Here is a 22,296-nt window from a genome sequence, read left to right as displayed (position 1 = left end):
CCTGGCCGGGGGCACCGGGCAGCCGTGCCGCAGCCTCCAGCCCCCCCGACTCCTCTCCCCAGCGGGAAGCAAGCCCACGGCACCTCCGCCAAACCCTCCCGCCCAAGCAGCCCCCCGGACGCCCACACAAACCACACCAGGAGCTGCTCCTGCCACTGGAGTCATCCCCAGCCCGCCCCCGGCTGTGGCAGGGACACACGGTCCCCATTCGCGTGCAGTTTCTTGCGGGCGAGCTCTTAAAAATCCCCGAGCGGGTCTTCGGTCCTCGGGGTCTGCCCCAAAGCCGCTGACCGCTCCAGTGAGGCGCCCAGGCCCAGAGCTCTGCCCACGGCATGCGCCGGGGGGGAGAGCCACCGAGATCCGTCTCAGAGGAGCCTGGATGGCGCTGGGTAACAAAGGGATCCCTGTGGAAACAGGGTGAAGTCATCTGTTGACTGCGCAGTGGGCTGAGGAAGGAGCCGCAGAGCTTTGGGCGAAGGGTGACGGAGGAGCCGGCAGCAGCAGCAGCATTCCCTGTGTCCTGGGCAAAGCACCTTCGTGCTTTTCCAGGCAGGCAGTGCTGCCCCTTCGCCTGCGAGCTCAGCCCCGCTCCGCTCCAGACAGACGTTCGTCTCACCCTCTTCCCGTTAGAACACTTTCAGAACGGCGGCTGTCTAGCAGGAAGCCAAGAGGACAGACCACGACCAACCCCCTCCCCAGCTCGGGACCAGTGTCTCCAGCTCCTGCGGGCAGCGATGCTGGCAGAGGAAGGCAAAGCCGTGGGCAGCAGGAGGGCTGCGGGAGGCTGTGGCCAAGCAACAACCCCAGGCTGTGGCTTTGGCCAAAAGGGCTTTGTCTGGCCATTGGAGGAGGGACATGAGTAGCCACCAACAGAACAAGAAACGAGCTGAGAGATCACAGACCCTTTTAAGCAGGGTTATTCATTACAAAAAAAAAATTAACTCTGCTACCCCACCGGCACCGGCCAGGGGAGCAGCAGAGCTGCGAGTCCCTGGGCGAGAAGTCCGGGGTGAGATGCGGAGGCGGCTGGCAGTCCGGTCAAAGGGGCAGCTCCATCCCGGCCCTGCCGCGGGCAGGGCTGCGGGCAGCGCCGGGGCCTCACTTGTGCTTGGCACGAGGGAACTCCTTCCTGCCCTTGTCGCGGCCCCCGAAGTAGCGGACCCTGTGGATGGCCTGCAGCTGCCGCTCGATGGTGGCCCTGATGTCCACCTCGTCGGGGATGTGGACGTAGCGGACGTTCCTGCCGGTCACAAAGAGCTCGTCCAGGCGGGACACCGTGCCCTGCCTGTCCGTGAAGGTCACCTCGGCCAGCCGCACGTTCATGAAGGCGTCCACGTTGGTGACGCGCCCCGTGGCCGTGCTCTCGTCGCGGAGGTCCACGGTGGTGACGCGGCCGTGCAGGCCCTGCAGCAGGATGACCAGGCTGTTCTCGGCGATGGTGCGCTCCTTGACGGAGTGGCTGACGTCCATTGCGCGGCTGCGGCGGGGAAGAGGGAGACGCCGTGCTGCGCCCCGGCCGGGCGCCCGCCTCCGGGGAAACCCACCCTCCTCGCCTTGCACGCTCGTACGTGTACGTACCACCCCTTGCACACTCACCCGCACGCCGCCCCTCTCCCAAGTGACTCACATTCTCCGTGTGCCCCCCCCCGGCCCAGCACGCTGGGGTCCTCGCCGCCTGCTCCCCTTGCACGCTCGCTTGCACACCGCCCCCCTCCCAGCAGTCACTCGCGTTCTCCACGTGCCGCCCCTTGCACACTCCTCCCCCTCCCGCCCCCCCGCGCTCCGCACGTGCGCTGCCCGCCTCCTCCCCTTGCACACTCGCCCTCGCCGCTCCTCCCCTTTGCACACGCACCCCGCCCAGGCTCGGGCGTGCGCCGGGGCCGCCCCTCCCCTTGCACACTCACACACTCGCTCGCTCGCTCGCCCGCCCGCCCCGGCGGCAGGAAGGGGCGGCCCCGCCTGCGCACTGCGCCCCGCCGCCCGCCCCGGCCCGCCCCCGCCGTTAAACGCCGCTCAGAGCCCGTCCATCAGCGCCAGCAGGTCCTCGCCCTTCCCGGAGCTCGCCGGGCGCGGATCCGCCACCTCCAGCTCCCCCAGGATGCGGGAGAGCTCCGCCCGCCGCCCCGGCTCCTGCGGGGAGAGACACCGCGTCTCAGCACGCGTGCCCGTGTACGCGGGCCTTCGCTGGGGTCTGCTGGGCGGACCGGGACGTGCCCCAGCGCCTGCTAACGCGGGCCTTCGCTGGGGTCCACTGGGCAGACTGGGACGTGCCCCAGCGCCTGCTAACGCGGGCCTTCGCTGGGGTCTACTGGGGGACTGGGATGCGTCCCAGTGCCTGCTAACGCAGGCCTTTGCTGGGGTGTACTGGGTGGACTGGGACGTGCCCCAGCACCTGCTAACATGGGCCTTCGCTGGCATGTACTGGAGGGACTGGGATGTGTCCCAGTGCCTGCTAATGCGGGCCTTCGCTGGGGTCTGCTGGGGGACTGGGATCTGCCGTACCACCTGCTAATGCGGGCCTTTGCTGGGGTGGACTGGGTGGACTGGGACGTGCCCCAGCGCCTGCTAACGCGGGCTTTCGCTAGGGTCTACTGGGGGACTGGGATCTGCCCTACTGCCTGCTAACATGGGCCTTCGCTGGGGTCTACTGGGCGGACTGGGATGTGCCTCAGCGCCTGCTAACACGGGCCTTCACTGGCATGTACTGGAGGGACTGGGATGTGTCCCAGTGCCTGCTAATGCAGGCCTGCGCTGGGGTGTACTGGGACATGCCCCAGTGCCTACTAACGCAGGCCTTCGCTGGGGTCCACTGGGCAGACTGGGACGTGCCCCAGTGCCTGCTAATGCGGGCCTTTGCTGGGGTGTACTGGGTGTACTGGGACTTGCCCCAGCACCTGCTGACACCCGCGAGCCTCTTTAAAACGGGCTGCAGGCGTTAGGCTCTAACTGCCAGCAGGCAAATGATCCAGTAACAATTCTCCATCCTATGCAGCAGGTTTCAAGTTCTCCTATTAAATAGTCCCCAAATCCACAGGCTTGGCAGAAAATACTGCCACTACTTATGAGCTTAACTGACATAGGAAAAAAAAAAGATATTTTTAAAGTTACTACTCTGGGTGAAACGTGGTTCTTAGCAAGGCAGAATGATGAGAATCAAAGGTCTGAAAAACACTGTACGTACCTGCGTGGCTTCTATGTTGATAACCTTGTAAGATAACTCCTCTGGTCTAGTCAATGCAGCGTGTCTTGATAAAAAACATGAAAAGAGTGCTTAATCTCATGAAGACATACAAGTAAATTATAAAAATCAGATTCTATGAGGCTCCTGCAGGCACAAAGTTTGGACAACGTTGCTATTCCTACTAGGCAAATTAAGGCATTGAGCCCAGTTTGGAGACTCTTCCCTGTCTTGGATTTTTTATGCTAAGTGTAGAACAGCAGGAATATCTCTCTAGGTGAGATTAAAAGCAGGTAAAATCATTCTGCAGAAATCACAAAACAAAAAGTCTTGTTACCCTTGTACTCCCTGCCAGGAGGGGGCTACAGTGTTCAAGCCTCTCAGGCTCATCACCTCCATCAGTTATATTCTTGCCTCTGAAATACGTAGATGCATTTGGGGGAGAGGAGAACTGAAAGGGCTGAAGGGATGTCTCTGTTCCATGGGACAGAACTAAGCACAGATTGTCACCTGCTGCTGACTGCCACTGTCACGTGGAGGGAATGCAAGGCTGTGCATCACGGGACACGCCAGTAAGGGAAATGGCTGTTCTTGCTGACAGCTGTAATAAAAAGGTCAAGCCAGGGAAACTGCTCCTCTTTTGTTCCTGTGGGGACCATCTGGACCAGAATAACAAAATGCTAAAACCCCTGCTATTCTGTCCCTAAAGCTGTTAAGGGCCAGCTTTTGTCTCCAGGGCTGTCCACATGGCACTACAGCACAAACCCCAACCAAGAAGGATTTTAGCATACTCTTCCTCCTCGTCGGTTGTGAACAAATTCAGTCGAAATCCTGTCTCACTGCCCCCGGGTTCCTTGATCTCCAGACCTCCCAGCAGCCTGGCCAAAAAGTTCAGTTCTTCTTTAGCAAGAGGATTAGGGACTATATTCTCCTGCAGAAAACAGCAATGGGTTCATTGGTCAGGTTACCAGGGAGATGAGGACTGCAATAATTTTTGTGTTTTCTGATTTTACATAAATGTTCTTCAGAGTGATATAAATACATTTCTGTGTTGTTAATGGTACAGATTGTGCAGATAACTAGTAATTATCAGCTATATATTTAAAATGGTTGCTTGAATTTATAGACCCGGGACAAGATAATTTTCCAGCTAAATTGAACAGCTGAGAAATCTGTAAAACCAGCTTTCTGTTTTCTGGAGAGATTAAAATAGGAAGCAAGTACACCATTGCATAAGCCTGCATGTAAGATTCTTTAGGAAAACGTGCCCTTCCCCTAGCTCAAAAGGGACTGTGGAGGATTGGATGGGACTCCGAGAAGGCAACAGAACAGGTTCCCCTGAAGTTATTCCATAACTGCAGACTAAAAAGATGGTTATTGTTTCCCTGAGAAAGGAAATGAACAAAGAGGAAGATAGTGCAACTGTATAGTAAATGTTCTGGAGATGACAGATGTGGGTGTTTCATTCGGTGACCCCATCTATTAAGAGACAAGGGAAGCAGAATGTAAAATCTGGTGGATGTGGTGAAACTGCTCAAAGGAAATGCTCCCACCACATGTGACCGGCTGCAGGACTCACTGACACAGACTAGCTAGCCAGTTAACCAGTGACAGGAACAGAACAACACTGACCTTTGCATGGGATGCCAAGTTTTTGGATGATCCTGACATGTGTGTCTCTACTGGCCGACTAACACTGTACCTAGAGGGAAAAACACATGAGGAAGAGCAACCTGTTACTTGTATGAGATACAGGAACTGGAGGAAGCAGCACAGTATCTCCGATTTTAGGATATTTTTCTGAAGACTCTAAATAACTGAAATGAGAAGTTACAGTTCAGTTTTATGGAGTATCAAGGCACTAAAATGTGTGAGTGACAAAGCTGTAAGAACACTGCTCTCTCTTACTCTTTGAATGGAAAAATTACATTAAGACAAACATAGAGAAAAAAAAGGATTTCTTGAATACAGTTAAAATTAAATTACATTTCATATAATATGCAGTACCAGATGAGAACACTCTTTACTCAGCTCTACTGCAGACATAAATCAAACTTTTGCTCTTTTCCACAGCTCTTTATACACATCTGTCCACATGCGTTCTGTTTCAGGACATCACTTTGTAAAAAAGTCAAGCTGTTGATGGTGAAAGGCAAAAATACATAAGGCTGAAGATGTGCTTCTGAACAAATCCATAACCATCACCATTTACTTAATGTTTCTATGTAGGACAAAAACTACTTACATATTTGTTCCAAGTTTGAGGACTCTGTCTCCATAAAGATCAAAAGATCCTTCCCTTTGTGGAGTAACGTAATTTCCATCAGTGGTGAACTCAGTCCTTTTAACTTCATCTCCATTGTGATTAAATATCCTTAAAAGCAAGTTATTATTGAAACATGTTTAGTACTTTTATTACTGATTTTCAGTACTGACTTCCTCTTCTTACTGCACAAGAAAAAGGGGAATAAAACCCTATTCTGTATGTTGGTGAATGCCTATTTTATAGGATAAATTACTAATAGCTAATTTACTGGAACAGAGAATGCCTGACACATCTTAGTATTTGATTGCTGGGTGACTTATTCCCAGATCCTGCCCTTTAAATAGTACTTACTGGAGGTTCAGCAATCCATGCAACATGAATGACAGTCTAAGCTCAATTCCTATCAGACCTCTGGGACTGACTTCCTCTGTGAGCAGTCATACATGCAAGGCACTACAAACAGTATAAACAGCAGTTCAGAACTCACCTGATGAGTCCTGGAACTTCAGTACCCCAAGGAACGGGGCCTGATATTGGCAGCACAAAGCGACCATTAGAGTTTTGCACTTTATCCTTCAGAAAGATAGAGACCTGTAAAAGAATATTCCACCTTTGAGAAAATCAATTACGTATCTTCTGATCCGAATTCTTTGAAGTCTGACCTTGCAGCCTTCCTGCCTAGACTGGGGTAGGTTTCCTAGAGATTTTGGTGTATATGTAGAGACTATGATACAGGCCAAAGCCAGCAATGTACAATTATGGTCCACAGGATGGGCATGCTAATCTAAAATTAAAAAAAAAAAATTATAAAAATATGCACTGTTAATGCACTTGAGTATGATCAATTTATTTAGAGAATATCAGGCCCCATGACTTCGAGCTCAGGTTCCAAGTTTCATATCAAGTTTCTTCTAAAAGAAAACACATATTTATCAACTAGCAAATCTGTACTAGTAGAGATTCCTTTTTTCATATAATTTTAGAATTATTATTGTAGTAGATGTGCTCAATTTGTGAAATACAAGCACATCATGATGACTGAAAAGCATAAGTAACAAACCCAAACCTACACTGTAATTATAACATACCTTCATATTCTAGCCACAAACTCCCTTTCATTCTTACTGACTAGTTGTATTGGGCTCTTACCCTTATGTGCATGTCCTGAAAAAAAATAAGGAGTGTTTGCCTGATGAGCTGAAATTCACCAGCAGAAAGACAGCTGTACGTCTGGAAAAGAAAAACCGTCATGTAAGGCTTTGCAAGCGTACCATATCCAACCCAGGTAAAGGTGGAAACAAGTGTATCACAATACTGGTGGCCAAAAATGGTACGTGTGGTAGGGGAAGCAGAAGTTATATAAGGAGGGGCTGCTGGTCATTAGCAGTAACTATTATCTGTGACTAAGAGTCTGATTTAACTTCTGCTGAAGTCAGTGGAGACTTTGATCAGGCTGAATAAGCAATGTATTGATTTAAACTGAGGCAGTAGAAAAAATAACACTTGACTCATAGACATCTCCCTCTCCAGAAGCCCTTTAGAAACATTTAATGACTTCCCAGAACTTTTAACATTTTATGAAACCAGTTCCCTTTCACTGGGAGACTCATATTCTTTGCCCAAAGAATTACAGCAGTTACATGAGCAAAAGTTGCTAACTGGGACACCAATTTGTTTCTCTCAGGTTAAAAAGAGGGGAAGGTCATTTGGATGGTTCTCTGAGGTTGAGAACATATCAACCTCCACACTTGATATGGCACTTACTGATGTAGTATTTAGTCTCTAAGATTAGCTTGGGGAAAAAAAATTAAAAAATCTCAAACCACAGTGTGTCCCACCATTTTTCTAAGGATTCTTACTTCAATCAGCTGTCGGAAAGTTTCATCCACCTGGTTCAGAATGCCAGGGGAATCGCGTATGAAATCCTTGATCGCATCCAGGTGATTGAATGTGACCAGCAGAATGTCTTTGGGCCGAGGGCACAGCAGCACTTGGTATTTGAAAGCCATGGTCATAAGGTCATATAGCTGCAAAGCAACATGGGGAAATTTTGGTTCCATCACAGCAGAGAGCGCGACACTGCTTAGGTAACTTCACATTGATGTGGAAAGGGATTTAGACACTTAGGCTAGCACCTGCCTGTGGTAAGAAGAACCATTTTAGCTTTGTTTCCTAAGAAAATAAGACCTCTGCAGTCACATCATCAGCCCTCCTGTTGGTGTCTCCAACTGCCTTTAAAACTACTGCAAATTTCAACAACACTGACACCTGAGTAGAGGTCTCAGGTAATCCAGTTCCTACTTTTTTTTTTTAAATTGTCTGCTGGATATACTGTTTGCAGGCAAAAATTCTAACACCTGCAACTGCAAAACAGTGAGTGTCAATACAGAAATATATATATTTATACACACCCACATATATATATTTTAATATATATAAAAATATCCGATAAAGAATGCTTACTGAACCTCTTAAAATCAAACATGTAGTTATTAAAGCAGAAATACATAGTTCTGAGGTATCTGATACTACCATGGATTTCCCCAAAGCTTCCTTGGCCAAGAACCATTTTTACAAAGCAAGCAAGCAAGCAGAAAGAGGTCTGTTACAAAATGCTTCAAAAATACAGTGACGTAAAGTCATGTACTAATTATCACAATCAGAAACTTTTGAACGGTAGCACAGAAGTACAGCATAGTCAGGACTGGGCAGGTGGTCTTTTTTACCTTGTCCATGCTTGCCTGGTTCAGTCTCATGATTGAAGCATGAGCTAGCCGGTCATACACTGTTCGCAGAGCTTTCTTGGAATAGAGTTCCTGTGGTTTAAACAGCTCTTCCATAAATTTTTTATTGAACATGGTTGTGATGATGTCATTCATAACTGCAAAGACAAAGAGTCTCTGTTTTTTGCTTCAGAAACAGCACATTCATCTGATTCCTTCCACACTGAGAACTTGGACACTGACAGCTGTGAGGATTGACATGAATGCCTGCCTACCTGTGAAAACTAGATACATAGCCACAAAAGAAAAAAGGAGGAGGAACACCGCTTCTTAATGTCAACATTTTTCTCAGTCCCACGTTGGTCTAAGTGAGCAGCACGATTCCTGCTGACTGTCCCCAGGGGCAGAAATGCTACTTGAGCTGTAGACATCAAACCCTGTTTTCCAGTGGGAATACCACTGGTTTTGTTGCCTTGTTTTTACAGCTACAGCTAGCACTTTTCACTTTTTAAATAATTTTGTTTATAGGCTACTCTGACATGTATTATCTATAAAAGCTACAGTTCTGCTTCCTAAAAAGACTGTTTTGCATCACTCTAGATTTTTGCAAACTATAGCTAGCTGACTCTGCCTGTTCTCTCTTTAGCTTTTGACACAATTAGTCTACTTTTCCTTCTGAACAGAAGCTCCTGAATGATTCAAGGCTCCTTGAAGTAATCGTTTCAAACGGATTAACACTGACAAGTATTTAAGGGAGCATTTGTAACACTGGGGTCCATGTCAGGCCATTCAGGGCTCTTACACAGCAACATCTGCAGATACTAGGGCAGTTCAAAAGCGCAGAACTCTAAACTTCCTAACACGTGATTCATTTTTTTTATGTGTAAATTTAGACATGGAATTGTTATGCAATTTATTCAAGAGCATGTAGAGGTCAGGAGTGCTGAGTGTAAGGGCTAGAGGTCAGGAGTGCTGAGTGTAAGGGCTATGTTGTGGTTATTGAGCTTTTAAGGCAAAGAAGATAGAAAACATTTTGCAGTGATTCAGGCAGATGCAGCATCTTAGCTTTTGTGCTGGATCTGATACTTTTATTATATACCTGATACATTCTACAGAGTTATCATTAATAAGCATTTATTTCTCTATCAAAAAAATGTTAAATAAAAATTTCAGTTCACACAAGATTACTGTACAAGCATGAATTTTCCTAAGCAGATGACTGTTACTGAAGCTCATAATGCCAGCTGATTCTTATGGATTAGAAAAACCTCAGAAGAAGTAATAAAAATAAAAAAATTTGAACATATACATAGTGGTAGTGATTAGCTATTTGAAATACAGCTGTAATTATTCATTGGTGGGTTGGACACCTGGCTTTTCACAACTGTTGTACTGAAGCTACACAAACAACCAAAAGAGAGTTAATGTCCCAGTCAGTTCATCTTTTCTTAGATGATTGGGGAACATGGCTAGGTACGCTGTAGGTGCTGAGAACCTGGACACGGATTGCTGTGTTCATGAAGGCAAGTGCCTTCTGATGTGAGTCTCTCTCCTTGCTTAAACCTGATGTGTACAGGTTTTCTCCTACACTGGTGTATGCCACCAGTGACACGCGCATTTCAGCACCCATTGCACTGTACCTAACAGGGCTCACTACTTCCTGTTTTAAGTACCCAAACAAGACAGACAGATCTCAGCTCAGTTTCTGAGCAGCATGCATTACAAACACACCTAATTACAAATGGGGAAAAAAAATCCCTCCTCATCCTCCCTTCTTTTCAAATAAACTGTCCATAAAACAATCCCTACTTGCAGTCTGAGGCAAAAATCCTCACTTTTTTTTAGTGGGGAAAATAAAATATATTACTATTAGTATATATTTCATTTTGCAAGTAATCAATTATGACAAAAATAATAACTTTTGCCTTATACTGCTATCAAGAAAAATATTTTTAAGTTGTTTGTGTATGTTGTCCGCGCAAAGGCTTCTCCTCCATCTTTGCAGAATCACTAATAACGACAACTGTCAGGAGACAGACAATGTCCCAGTACGCTGACTGTGGCTGGTAGATATTCACAGTGGAATCGGAAGATCTGTGTTAACCACACACCCAGCCTTACATAAAACATCTTCTGAAATTAAAAACTCTTGTATTGGCTATAAAAAGAACCGACAAAGACATTAAAAAAACACAGTAAAGGGCAAATCTCACACGGTATGTTTGGTAATGACACAACAAAGAGATCTTAGAGCACAGGTAGTCCCTAGGGAGATATTTACACCATTCTAACAATGGAAAATAACAAAGAAAGGAGTGTTAGCTCAGGGAATATGGCACGCCAAGCAACATAGCATCAAAGCAATTTAGCAGAAAGGGTTTTCAACTGGGATGGGGAGAGGGAAACCAAGTATAGGCAATGCGATGGACAGAAGAGAAGCTGAGGATTTACGGTGGTTTTCGCCTATGTGTGCCATGTCACTGGTGACAGACACGTTCCAACATCTAGTGTGCTGTCACATAACATGGCGTGGATGCATGACATGAGACTGGAGTCTTTACACCTGGATTATGCTCGTGCTTCTTAGAAGACATTCGAGGCAGCAGAGGGAATGTTATGAGTTCAAAACAGTCACACATTCTACTTGCAATAGGTTTACAGTTCTTAACAAGGTCAAAGACAGGCGAAGCCACCTCATCATGGCTTCATCAGCAATAGTCTTGGCTGGTTACTCTATGCAACCTTTCAGAGATCACCCCAAGAGCAGTGCTCATGGGCAAACTTTTTTCTCTCACAAGAGAAGCTGATTGCTCAACATGGGATCTGCATCTGTGCCACTACCAACTAAATATGATAAAGTTGGCTTTCGTACAACTCATTTTGGATGTGATAAAAGAGGAATATGGAATCTTTTAGACTTCTGAGATGTTGAATGCTGGAAAAAAGCATTCTTGGAAACAGCATGTAATGGTAGCAAAAAAAAAGCTGGGGCAAACTCCAGGATATCAGTATTTACCTTCAGTAAATATTCCAAGCCTACAAATGATGCTTATTTTGAAAAACATGAATCATAACCCTAATCTCTCTTAAAAAGGGGTGCTCAGAAAGACACTGAAAGTTCTACTCATGTTCACCTAGCAAAAAAACTGAGATAGTTTAAGAGATTTATTTCCTCATCCAGCTCCTTACCACACCGCTTTGCTGGAGGCTACCATTTCAAGGCAGAGTCCAGAAGGAAACGCGCACACACACCTCAGCTGCTCCACTGCAAAACCTGATGTCTCAGGTCGAACTCACCTTCTGGGGTAATTTCAGTCAAGATGAGCTTGGCTGAAGTGTGAGCACCTGCTCCTTTGTGATCGCTCTGCAAGGGTGGTGACCACTAGCAGAGATGGATAAGCAGCTAGGATGGAAATGCCTGAAATCTTTCCTGGAGTTCACCTGTCAAAACCCTAAGCAATGAATTAAAAAAAAACTTAGAAAAATGCAGTATACATAATATTCCTGCACTTAAGCAGAAAAATAACCTTCATAATGCTCACACAATTATATGCTTGCATTAATATGATGCTAGAAAAATACAAATATAATTTTGGCCAGAAAGACTGCTACGATAAAAAGTTTTGATCTATTTATAGTCTTGGTTAAATTAGCAAGTTATTTTTGAAGCCATATAATTTTGAGATATTGTCTATTTTTTCTAAGATCTATAGTGAAAGTGCATTTTAATGAACAGGTGAGTGTTATTATTCATCTTTGACACTATGACTAGAAGGCTGCAGGAACAGGATACGCTGTGTTAACGTACGATGAGCCTCATGTGTGCATGTAGTGGTGTTTGTCTACTGCATGCAGCTAGAAGATTACAGTACCTCGTTTCCTGTCCACATCTGTCCATTCATCTACACGAAGCATATAAAACAAAAACATCAGTTCAAGAAGTAAGAACAGGAGTTGGCAAGGAGAATGAAAGAAATAAACTAAAAAAAAAAAAAAAAAAAATATATCTAACTAATGGACTTTGGTTTTTCCCATCAGCATTCAGTGCTTAACAAGAATGAACTCTTCTGTTACTTGACATCTTTCACTTTCAATGAGCACACAAAGATGAAATCTTGCCCTGCCCTTGGATAAAATCTTGTTGCTTCAATGGAGATAAAATTTAACCCTTGATTGAATCCTAGCATGTTTTGCATTGAGCTTGGAAAGTTTTCAGCTGTTTTTTGCACTTAGAAGTGAACAATATTTGAGTGAACAGTTTTAAGCATTAACAAACACCTCAGTGTGGACAAAACCACATCTCAGTAAAATTAACGCCTGATTTTTTGGAAGATAAAACACATATGTGGATAAACTAGTACAGATCTAATTCTCCTGCTGAGATATTCCACCAAGTATGGCTAATTTAGTTTAAGCTCTAAGCTTAGACCTATATGAATAGTAGTAACATTTTGTCCGCTCATTCTCTGAAGACATACATGAATAATTAAAAATCACACTGCTGTAGTGAAACCTTTGCTATGGTTTAGCACTTCTTCCTATTGGATAGGCAGGAGAAGGAAAAAAATGTAACAACCTCTTCAATACTGAGTTAACACTGAGTTGATTCTTTATTAGAAAATACTAAAGCTTCTTGAAGCACATTCCCCATCCCATGACAGGAAGCTGGAAGAATTTTTAAAAGCAAAGAAGTTTTAATTGATAGGTGGTAAACAAAGAGGTACTCAGCTGTAAGCTGGAATTTTTGTGCACACCTGTGAACGCACAGGGCTCTACTTCTACAATAATTTTGGCAAAATGCTAGACTGACAGATTTTTATAAAAGTCGGACAAGGGTTTCAGAAGCCATATTTACATTATTTGAAGTTTTTCTTAATTGCGCATGCTTCTTCTGCATAGGCTTTACAAAATTATTCCTGGAAACTACTTCTGATTGCAAAGCAATCTGGTCTTCCTGAAACAGCTCAGGACCTGGACCGAGATGCCCAAATCCTGAGTTATTTTGATTCCAAAAGTATATTTCTGAAGCTCTAACCTCTGAAACAAGTGCAGAAACACTGAAATATATTTCAATGTCTACCTTAGCTGTATGCATTTCACAAATGAGCTTCAGCAATACCTTCGGGCAGTTATGACCACAGAAACTTCATGAGAGCCGATTTACTCAACCGGCCTTACTTCAAATCAAGAGAAGAGAATCACACACAATCAATTACCACGACAGCGCGGTTCTGCGGTGGCGAGGAAACCACCTGCCCAAGACTCCTTTCGCTGACGGAGACGGTGATGCCCCGTTACTTTTCGAGCACCCTTCCAGTAACCGTACAGCCAGTATATTCCCATTTATTCCCCTATTACCTACCGGGAGCCCGCGGCGGGTGGGCCAGCGGCCCATCCCCTCGCCGGGAGCGGGCGGGCGGGCGGAGAGCCCTGCCCGGGGCACCGGCACCTGCGGCAGTGCCGCTCCTCCCGTCCCTCGGGGCCGCCCCGATATCGCCAGCCACTTCCCGGCGCTCTGCTCCGTACCGGGGGCGGCCCCCACGCCGCGGGACCGGCCTTCTCCGCGCTGCCCCGGACAGGCCCCGGCGACCGGAGCCATCCCCGCGGGGAGGGGGCACCCCCCTCCCGGCGGCAGGACCGGCTCCGGGAGGGGCCCCGGCCGCCGCTCACCTTTGCGGGCCTTCTCCCCGGGGATGCTCTGGGCGCGGAGGCGCTGGTCCAGGATGTAGAGCATCTCCCCGCCCAGGTTGAGGAACAGCAGCGGCAGCGTCCGGGCCGACATGGCGACCGCCGACCCCCGTCGCCGCCGCCGTTGCCCGGCAACCAAGGGGCCAATCGGGAGGCGCCGTCTTGGCCGGCCGGGGCACGCAGGCGCGCGCGCGCAAGCCCCGCCCCTGCGCCTGCGAGGCCCCTGTCAGGCGCTGGGCCCATTCCCCAACGGCGGCCTCGGGAAAAAAACCCCAAACAAACAAACAAAGAACGGGAAAGGAAATGATTAAAATAACCTCAAGGCAACAAAGAGGAGCTCGGTGCTACCCGGAGCCCCGCACGACAACCGCACGTGCCACGGTCAGGAGCCTGGGGAGGCTTTGTTGAAAGGTGCGGAAGGTTGGCCCACAGGCGCCACGGCCGTCGTACTGGTAATTCTCCTTCAGTCACCGTCAACGGCGTTTTTGGTGTAACACACAAAACCACCGAGTTTGAGAATGACAGAGGGATGAGCAAGTGCCAGAGAACCAATGTAAATGTGTAACTCCACTGGGAAATTACAGACTTGATTGTCAGCATGATTTCCACAGCTGCAGAGCTCCCCATCAACCCGCGTTTTCCTGCGAGAAGGAATGGCACTCTGAGCGACTGTCAGGGCTGCTTTGTTTCCAAACAAGCAGCATTTCGCCTCGTTCTCTCTCCTCATTTGTCAGCCCACTGCCCAAATCCCTGCCAAATGCTGCGAGCTGCTCGGTCAATGCTATTTGACAGCACAATCCTACAGGCTTGCTGCGCACTGACAGGAGACAGGCACCGCTCGGAGGTGTTCTCGCTTGAATGTGCCTGCCTTCCCTGCCACGAGGCGATGGGGGAGTCCGCCCAGGTACTCCTCTCACAGAGATCGAACTGATCACAGCTCAGTCCAGCGCCATCAGCCTTAAAATAAACTTCTAAAACGCTTAAACCACTCATTGCACTTTTCCGGGTGCTCACCACGGCACAGATCACGCATGCACGTAAGCAAAGAGGCTTTAGGTCTTTAGGTCGTTATTTATTGTTAGTGACTGGCTGCGTCAGCCTCAACGTGCCGCTACACAGGCGTCCCCTCGCACTGCGCCTGTTTCTCCTTTGCAGCTCTCGCTCTTGCTTGCCACTCTCTTCTCTGCTTTAGCCTCTCTGGTGCTTTCAGCTTCCGCATCTCCTCAAAAACCTGCGGGAGGAGCATAAGGAGGTGAGAGAAGGGGAGAGACAAAGCTGCCTGCTGCTGAGCAGAGCTCCTCGCTGCTGCACACAGAGGCCAGGAGGGATGCTGCGCAGCAAGATCAACTCCTTCCCCTGTGCTTCCTCCAGGACTCCAGACAGCCCTGTTTTCAGGGTACCATTTGGAGGTATTCCGTTACAGCTACCCAGTCTTTTGGTTATACTTTCATTGGACTGAAATTTAGTATTTAGAGACTGAAGGCATGTCCAGCTTTTTGGTTCTGCTCAGTTATACCAACTGCACACAGCAGTTACACTGATGTACTGAGCGCAAATGAAAGTAGACAGTGGGCATACCCACGTTTCTGTTCCAAAGCTACCATCAACTTTGTCTCACATATTAGTCCCCATACCAGGCTTTGAAAAAAAGCTGGTTTGAATCATACATTTCTGAGCAAACTAGTAGCACAATCTGAAGTTCTCAAGCACAGCACGTGTGTCACTGCCCATTACACAACTGTCTTTCATGGAGCTCTTTGCTGAGCTTATGCATTTCTCTACAGACATTATCACTGTCTCCTCAAATTCAAAGCATGGATTAAAAGGATTTACCTATCAGTCTTTTCTAACTGTCTTAATTGTGCCCTTCTATAAAGAGATTTTTTTTCTACTCCAGCTACGTGGCGCTCTCTCCAGATTGCTCCATACCTTGCGGCAGAAAGCCTTCTTCACAAGCCAGCGCTTGGTGATCCTTCTGCGGTGGAGAGGGGGTAGGGTGTACTGGATATTCAACTGCTTGCAGGTGTTTTCAAAGGCATCATAGCGGACACGGCGAAGATATGCAAGTAGTTTCTTCCGGCAATCTATAGCCATCAGCATGCAACGACGGTTTCTTTTATCCTGCAAAGGACTTAGCGTTCACTAGATTGTAGACAGATTATACTTCCATTCCAATAAATTACTTAGAATAGACCAGATTATGGCTGAAAGGAAACAATCAGGTTAAGGACAGTATCTTAGAACAACTTTTCTTGGCAGATACTGCAAGCACATTAGGTCACTGCAAGGAGATCCAAGAAGACTTAATTTACTTTTCACTTAAATTGCTTTCTTCATTCCGTGTCTGCACCTTCCTCCCCCAACCCTGAAGACTGTTTTCAATTTGTATGCAGTTTCAGGCGGTGGCAAAAGCTGCAACGGCTTGAAGGCAGAGGCTGTAGTGAAGGTCTGCTGGCTAAAAACTCTGCTTCTCCTGAAATATATTCTTCCAGAAATAACACAGAAGCATTTACCTTTGTTTTTCCAGAAATTTAATGTGAAAATAAAATGTGACTTGGCTCTATCTGACCGTCTGGGTTGTTCTTTGGAAGAGAATACGTGTAGCTTGAGCCGTGCCATTCAGGGCAATCTCCCATGGGAGAAATTTCCCTACCCTATATAAGCAATTTGTGTAAAAACAAGGCTTCATCCAAGTAATTTCAAAAAGTCTCCTCTGCTGAAATATTTGGTACAACTGCTGGCTTCTTCTAAAACGTGAATTCTTTTCTGTTTTACCCTTCAAGCTTTTATGATTAACAAATAATTACGCAGTTTTTTCAAATGCAGTTGATTAATCTATTTCCCACCTTTTGCACTGCATAAAGAATCTTTAATATTTCTTGTTCATAAACTCATAGTTGTGATGTTTCAAATTTGGGCTCTGAACCCAGGTAGGTTTAGGTAGGAAAGTGGTCATTACGACATTAACACAGTCCTGTCCGCTCAACATGTCCATAGGCAGAACAAAGAGAGAATGCAGCTGCTGAAGAGATAACATTAATTACATTGAAAACTAAGCGGTGAAGCCACAGCTGCAGCTAGGATAAATTTAGCTAAACTCCGTTCAAAGGTATCTGCTCAGCTATTTCCACCAATCCAGTAACAAAAAAGAACACACTCCACATTTTAGTCAGTGAGAATGTAGCTGTGACTGAGCCAGCAGTTTCCCAGACTGGCACCATGAACAGTTGTAACTATTTCATAAACCTTCTTAGGAAAGCCATAATCCCCAGAATTAGAATCCTTTTGTTCTAAACTGAGAGAACAACCTGAACAGCTGCTGTCTCAGATGTGTGGGCTCAGATTACTAATAGTTACCTTGGGATGCCTCTGCAAATGTTCCTCGTAAGTGCGTATCTTGGCAGTCAATATAGCAACTATAAAGAACAGACATAAGAAACCGTGTGAGAGCAGCAGCTTTCCAGGGTGAGACAGTATCATCTACATCCCCTTCAAACTGCCAGCTGAGGACTGCTGTTCTAATGGGTACCCACTGCACCACAGCAAATATTACCACACGGCCCTCTGAGTAAGTGCAAAACAAACCACAAAATACAACCTACATAACCTGAGTCAGAACTATGACTATTATGAAGCTGCTTAATTAGAGCTTGAAATTTTAACAATAGATCATATGAATTTATTTGTAAAATACCTCTTGCACTCACTTAATTACTGGTGACTTTACATTCATTTCACTTCACTTGGTTTAAGCTTTGGAGGAAGAGAGACAAATTAAGAGGTTCTTTCTAAGAGCAGCAGCCAGCTCTTTGTGATTTCAGGCTTTGGAGAAAGGTACTGGTGGCATCCTGAGAAACGGAAGGTCTTTACGGCTGATAAAGGAGTGCATCTTGGTCAATGTCAGCATGGCCTTCATCTGGCCTACACTGCACTTCAGCCAGAGCTCTCCGATGCAGAGGGAAATTCGGGTTCCATGGCTAAATCTAGTAGTTCATTTTGGTGATGAATGCAGTGTAATGCTTCATGTCACATAAGCACTTCAAGCAGAATAATGCACACGCTGCCTTTGGAGGGTGGATATGGAGTAGGAATTTGGAAAGCACCCTAGCAGACATCTGCCAGCAAGTGCATGTGCTGCCTCTGCAACGTCCCCAAACCCTGAATGGGTCCTCCAGGGCATACTGCGGGCTACCTGCCTCTTGGGTGCTCTCCTGAAGGAGATGCTCCTGATACAGGAAACTTGAAGGGCTGGGGTGGGAATAGCTGAATAAAAGCTGAGATGTACCAGCTGCCAACAATATCCTTCTACTTTTTTAACTTACCTTGCACCTCAAAGGAACCACTGTCACTGGGAGACCTCCTGACCTTTTCCACCAGCTGCTGTGTCTTTATCTTCATCTTCTCCTTCTGTGGATAACAGAAAAGAGCTTTTCACTTTCTCAGGAACACTAAAGGTCTAAGACAGCCCAGCTCTCTTCCCAAATGCCCAGATAAAGGCTTTGTAATTAACAGCTTTACTTGGTGTCCGTCACCAAATGTGTAAGCAGCGCTGCAAAAAAGGACCTGCTGCTTGCAGGACAGTGCTCAGACTTCAGCAGTGAAGCAGCACAAAAAGATCTCAGCAGAACACAGAATCACCACTGTTCAAACCAAGAGTCCAGGCACACCCTTCATCCCAAGATTACAGATGGGTGTTGAAGAAGCCCCGCTGCTCTCATGAATAGGAGAGAGAACCGAAGCTGATCTCACGTGGCAGTAGCCTTTACTTTCCGCATTGTTTTAAGCATAAGTGGTAAGTAGCGAGAAATCGTAAGATCTTTGTGCTATCCTATGATTTGCTTACTTTTACTTTTTGTATGCCCAGAAAACAAAGTAATTTGGAGAACATCTGCTGTCCAGTGTATGACTTTCTAGAACACAGGCCAACCGTCAGCAGTAACATAACACAGCTCATCTCCCCTCTGATTGCCTAATATTTTCTTCTCTTGTTCTAGTATGCAATTATTATCATAAAGAAGACTGCATGATAAATTTTAAGAGCACACAAGACTTATCACTCTCATATATTTAATAGCCTCAGATTTGCAGTCATCAAGCAACACTTAAAAATAAAGTAAGGGAAGGGCATTTAACAATATAGACCAGTCTTACACAAATGTGCTCACTAAATCTTCTAGGTTTTTTTACGCAAGTAGAATGAAACTAACCTGGCTTGCCATTTCCAGTGACAAGAGTCTTTTCACTACATCATCAACACTGCAAGGAGATTGCAGATTAGTTTATAAGCTAGAAACGAAGTATATTTAATAACAAAAACGAGGTTAGGTTTTCAGAACATATTAACTTTTTGCAACTTTAATTTACTCTACAAATTTACAGCAACTCTCCTCTCCTCCCAAAGCTGTCAGCCATAAACTGTTTCTTGTGTTCCTAAGAAAAATCATGGCTGAGATTACAGAAGCATCAAGTAGTTTTGCTGCTGTGGGAAGCACAGTTATTTCAAATGATGATGAAGTCTTATCAATTCCAAAAACATTATGTGCAAATCAGGTGCTACAGATTAACCCCCAAGTAAGTGCACAATGACAAAATAATTAATTTTAAGACTGGCTCCTTCAAAGATCTGTGAAAGTCTCAGTTATGCCACTGGGGGCTCTCCATGCACCACACATGAGCAGTTCCAGAATCAAAGCACAAAAATGCTGAACTCCAGGTCCAAATTTCAGCAGCAGTCATTCATTTTGAGTTGTTTAACTACACACTCCCTAGCACCTGAGTTCAAGACAGGCACAGATTCAAGACAGGCACAGATTATTTCTAAGAAGATTATTTTTAGTATTTCAAGTTTATTTCTTCTTTCTGTGGATTACAAAGCCCACAGATGTGGGCAAACAGCACTTAATCTTACATTAAGTAGACAAAACCCTTACATAACCCTAATCAGTGACTGCTTTTGCAAATTTGACTTTCAAAACGACTTTGCAATTTTTGTGCTAAATTGCACACCAGTGACCGCGGAGCATTAATTACTTACTGAGCAGGTGACAGCTTCCACCTACTGTGGTTGTGTGTGTGTAAGACACAAATCTCTGAAGAGAATAGTCATTCCCTTTCCCTGCATCATACCTATTTATTATTGGGACATTGGCATAATCTTTCTTCAACATTGTGGGAGGAAGATCATCCAAATGGCTGGGGATGTCTACAAAGAGAAGATTAACATTTGAGGAAGAGCAGTACAAAGTCAGAGCTCTGAACATGCTTGCAAACTAGATCAGAGGAAACAAGTTGCAAAGAGTAGGCTGTACGCTCCAAACAAGAAGGAAGAACTTAAGAGATGAAGCTGAGATGGCAAGAACTGAGTGAATAAAATTGGGTCCAGTCTCTTGCCTTCAGCACTCTGGATTTACAACATGGCGTATAGTCTACTGAGATCACTGATCTCTTGCTGATGACAATTGCTAATTTCCCACACGTTCACGAGCTGCTGAATTTTCTGGGTAACTTTTGAGCTTGCAAGGAATTATTTCTAGAACCACAAAACCACAAAAAAGTTTACAAAGGGACCTTATGAAGTTTCTAGTCCAATCTCCCCTTTAAAGTGGGACCATCATCATTTCTTTGTCTAGCAAAGCCTTGAAAACCTCTGAGGATATTCCACAGCCCCTCTGTGAAGCGTGTCCCCACGCTGCACTGCCTTCCCAGTGAATCCCTTTTCGTTTTGTATCCAGCTGGAACATCTCTTGAGCTGCTATTTGGGACCACTGCCCCTCATTATATCATTTGGCGCTACCAAGAAGAGTCTGGCTCCCTCACCCTTGTAATTACGCGTCAAGAAGCTGTAGGATTGCAGAATCCTGTAACAGGGATTATATTTTATCTCTCTTCTCATGATGAGTTCTGCATCTTTAAAGTGAAAACCACTAACTTCTCCAAATACCCCCTCTTCCTGCAGCATTAGGGTACAACTCTGATAACGTCAACAGTAGAACATTTTGCCACGTGTTCCCACTAATCCCGACGTACCTTTCCTTTTTCTTCTCACAGGTCTGGCATAACATCTGGCTGTCTGAATAAAGGGACTGCAAGCTTGGTGGAAGAAAACAAAGATTTATCAGACTTGTGTGCACTTTTTTAGCTATGTACACATTAAATACTGCTCAGTCTGTACTAGAAAGCTGGTCAGAGTACTTAGACTCTAAGGTGATCAGTGGCTAGCCAGGTCTTTTGTCCCAAAGGAGTGTGGAACAGTTCAGCATGGTTCTTATGCGGGTGCTGAAATAAATGGGCAAAGCTGTGCTGCTTCGCAGTGATCAGAACCCAAAAGGTGAGCAGAACAGGGCAGCAGGAAGAGATTACAGACACAGCAGAGAGCGCGAGGGCTCCCCAGCTGAACTGTGTTCATTTAGAGGGTTTAAACCGATGAACTAATTCAAGTAATTTCATGTGTGAGTTAGATGGGCTGCTCTGGACTACCCCAGCAGCAGGGCGCAGAGGCAGCAAGACCTAGAGACAACCTTTGACTGGCACAGCTTAGTACAGATGAGAATATTCATCAGCCAGCCTGAACTGAGCCGTTCTTTGACCTTTCAAGAACAAACTCCTCCAACTGCTCTTTCGAGGCCCCTGCTACCAGAATCGATACCTGCTTCAGATTATTCACCCGCGCCTCAAACAAGTCTTCAGGTACAGGCTTTGCCAGTCCACGTACCCGCCTGCAAACGGAACCATCCGAGAAGCACACGAGCTCGGCTCTGGATCCGTGAGGCACCAGAACCGCGCGTGGGCTGTCAGCACAGGCGTCGAGCACGGGCCTCGGCGCCCCGTCTCACGCTTACCGTGCGGTAACGGTGCCTGCAGAAACCAGGCCAGGGCTCCAGCCCGCGTCCTTGGCCCGGCTCACAGCAGATCTCTGGCCCGGGAGCGGCCCCAGCCGGTCCCCGCCGTGCGCAGGGCAGGGTCCGCGGGCAGCCCCCCGTCCTGCCCCGCTGCCTTGAGGGACACCCCGGGGTCCTGCCCGCGCCCTGCCTCCCCAGCAGGGCCCCACGTCGTCCCCCCAGGGGCACCGAGCCCCCCGTCCCCTCTCAGGGCCGCCCCAGGCCACCCCCGACCCCAGGCCGCCCGGCCCGGCCTCCTCTTCCTTCGCCGGGCCCCCGCTTCCCCTTCCACCCTCCCTCCCAGCGGCCTCTCTAGTGCGGCCGAGCTCCCCGAGCGCCTCACCGGCCCCGTCGCCGCCGCGGACGCTCCCCAGGACGGCGGCCCCGCCGCGGACCGGCCCCGCCAGGCAGCGGCCTAGCGCCGTCCGCAGCGCCAGCATGGCCCTCCGCTCACGGCCCCGCCGCCACGGGCGCCGCCATCTTGCCCAGGCGCGGCGGACCGAGCGCCGAGCGCGGCCGGAGGGGCCGAGCGCCGAGCGCGTCGATGGGCGGGGCGCCCCCTCC

The 22,296-nt window shown here is 47.0% G+C and overlaps 3 protein-coding genes across 6 annotated transcripts; all 3 read right to left on the bottom strand.

Annotated features, from left to right (window-relative positions):
• Nucleotides 1-887: 887 nt before the first annotated feature.
• Nucleotides 888-1,940, bottom strand: LSM10 (LSM10, U7 small nuclear RNA associated). Of its 3 annotated transcripts, none has more exons than XM_069802865.1 (2): nt 1,853-1,940; nt 888-1,477 (listed from the first exon to the last, which is right to left on the bottom strand). In XM_069802865.1, exon 2 carries the CDS (start codon nt 1,468-1,470, stop codon nt 1,099-1,101), a length of 372 nt encoding a protein of 123 aa, XP_069658966.1. In that variant the 5' UTR covers nt 1,471-1,477; nt 1,853-1,940; the 3' UTR covers nt 888-1,098. The 3 variants fall into 3 exon arrangements, with proteins under 3 accessions (XP_069658966.1, XP_069658968.1, XP_069658967.1); XM_069802867.1 differs by having other exon boundaries at nt 1,907-1,925; XM_069802866.1 differs by having other exon boundaries at nt 1,899-1,917.
• An 8-nt stretch (nt 1,941-1,948) lies between these two features.
• OSCP1 (organic solute carrier partner 1) lies at nt 1,949-14,773 on the bottom strand. 2 transcript variants are annotated; one of them, XM_069802862.1, is made up of 11 exons: nt 13,838-14,773; nt 12,040-12,069; nt 8,171-8,325; nt 7,304-7,471; nt 6,594-6,674; nt 5,932-6,035; nt 5,424-5,552; nt 4,811-4,880; nt 3,970-4,109; nt 3,182-3,245; nt 1,949-2,130 (listed from the first exon to the last, which is right to left on the bottom strand). In XM_069802862.1, the coding sequence occupies exons 1-11, from the start codon at nt 13,947-13,949 to the stop codon at nt 2,014-2,016; spliced, it is 1,170 nt and encodes a 389-aa protein (XP_069658963.1). In that variant the 5' UTR covers nt 13,950-14,773; the 3' UTR covers nt 1,949-2,013. The 2 variants fall into 2 exon arrangements, with proteins under 2 accessions (XP_069658963.1, XP_069658964.1); XM_069802863.1 differs by lacking the exon at nt 12,040-12,069 and having other exon boundaries at nt 1,954-2,130; nt 13,838-14,020.
• A 133-nt stretch (nt 14,774-14,906) lies between these two features.
• On the bottom strand, nt 14,907-22,238 carry MRPS15 (mitochondrial ribosomal protein S15). Its single transcript, XM_069802864.1, has 8 exons — nt 22,076-22,238; nt 20,882-20,944; nt 19,982-20,057; nt 19,063-19,111; nt 18,178-18,262; nt 17,213-17,271; nt 15,785-15,976; nt 14,907-15,086 (listed from the first exon to the last, which is right to left on the bottom strand). Exons 1-8 carry the CDS (start codon nt 22,170-22,172, stop codon nt 14,967-14,969), a joined length of 741 nt encoding a protein of 246 aa, XP_069658965.1. The 5' UTR covers nt 22,173-22,238; the 3' UTR covers nt 14,907-14,966.
• Nucleotides 22,239-22,296: the final 58 nt, after the last annotated feature.

This window comes from Haliaeetus albicilla, chromosome 16 (genome assembly GCF_947461875.1).
Source record: "Haliaeetus albicilla chromosome 16, bHalAlb1.1, whole genome shotgun sequence".
Lineage (NCBI taxonomy): Eukaryota > Metazoa > Chordata > Aves > Accipitriformes > Accipitridae > Haliaeetus > Haliaeetus albicilla.
This window is presented reverse-complemented; position numbering and strand designations above follow the sequence as displayed.

Excerpts from the sequence above, each read along its gene's own strand:
- MRPS15 (XM_069802864.1), bottom strand. The coding sequence starts at position 22,172 with ATGCTGGCGCTGCGGACGGCGCTAGGCCGCTGCCTGGCGGGGCCGGTC. Across the intron at positions 20,058-20,881 it reads TGTGAGAAGAAAAAGGAAAG|ACATCCCCAGCCATTTGGAT; the intron begins GTACGTCGGGAT and ends TTCTCTTTGTAG. Across the intron at positions 15,977-17,212 it reads ATTTGCAGAGGCATCCCAAG|GATAAAAGAAACCGTCGTTG; the intron begins GTAACTATTAGT and ends AGTCCTTTGCAG.
- OSCP1 (XM_069802862.1), bottom strand. The coding sequence starts at position 13,949 with ATGTCGGCCCGGACGCTGCCGCTGCTGTTCCTCAACCTGGGCGGGGAG. Across the intron at positions 7,472-8,170 it reads ACCAGGCAAGCATGGACAAG|CTATATGACCTTATGACCAT; the intron begins GTAAAAAAGACC and ends GTTGCTTTGCAG. Across the intron at positions 5,553-5,931 it reads GAAGTTCCAGGACTCATCAG|GATATTTAATCACAATGGAG; the intron begins GTGAGTTCTGAA and ends CTTGCTTTTAAG.
- LSM10 (XM_069802865.1), bottom strand. The coding sequence starts at position 1,470 with ATGGACGTCAGCCACTCCGTCAAGGAGCGCACCATCGCCGAGAACAGC.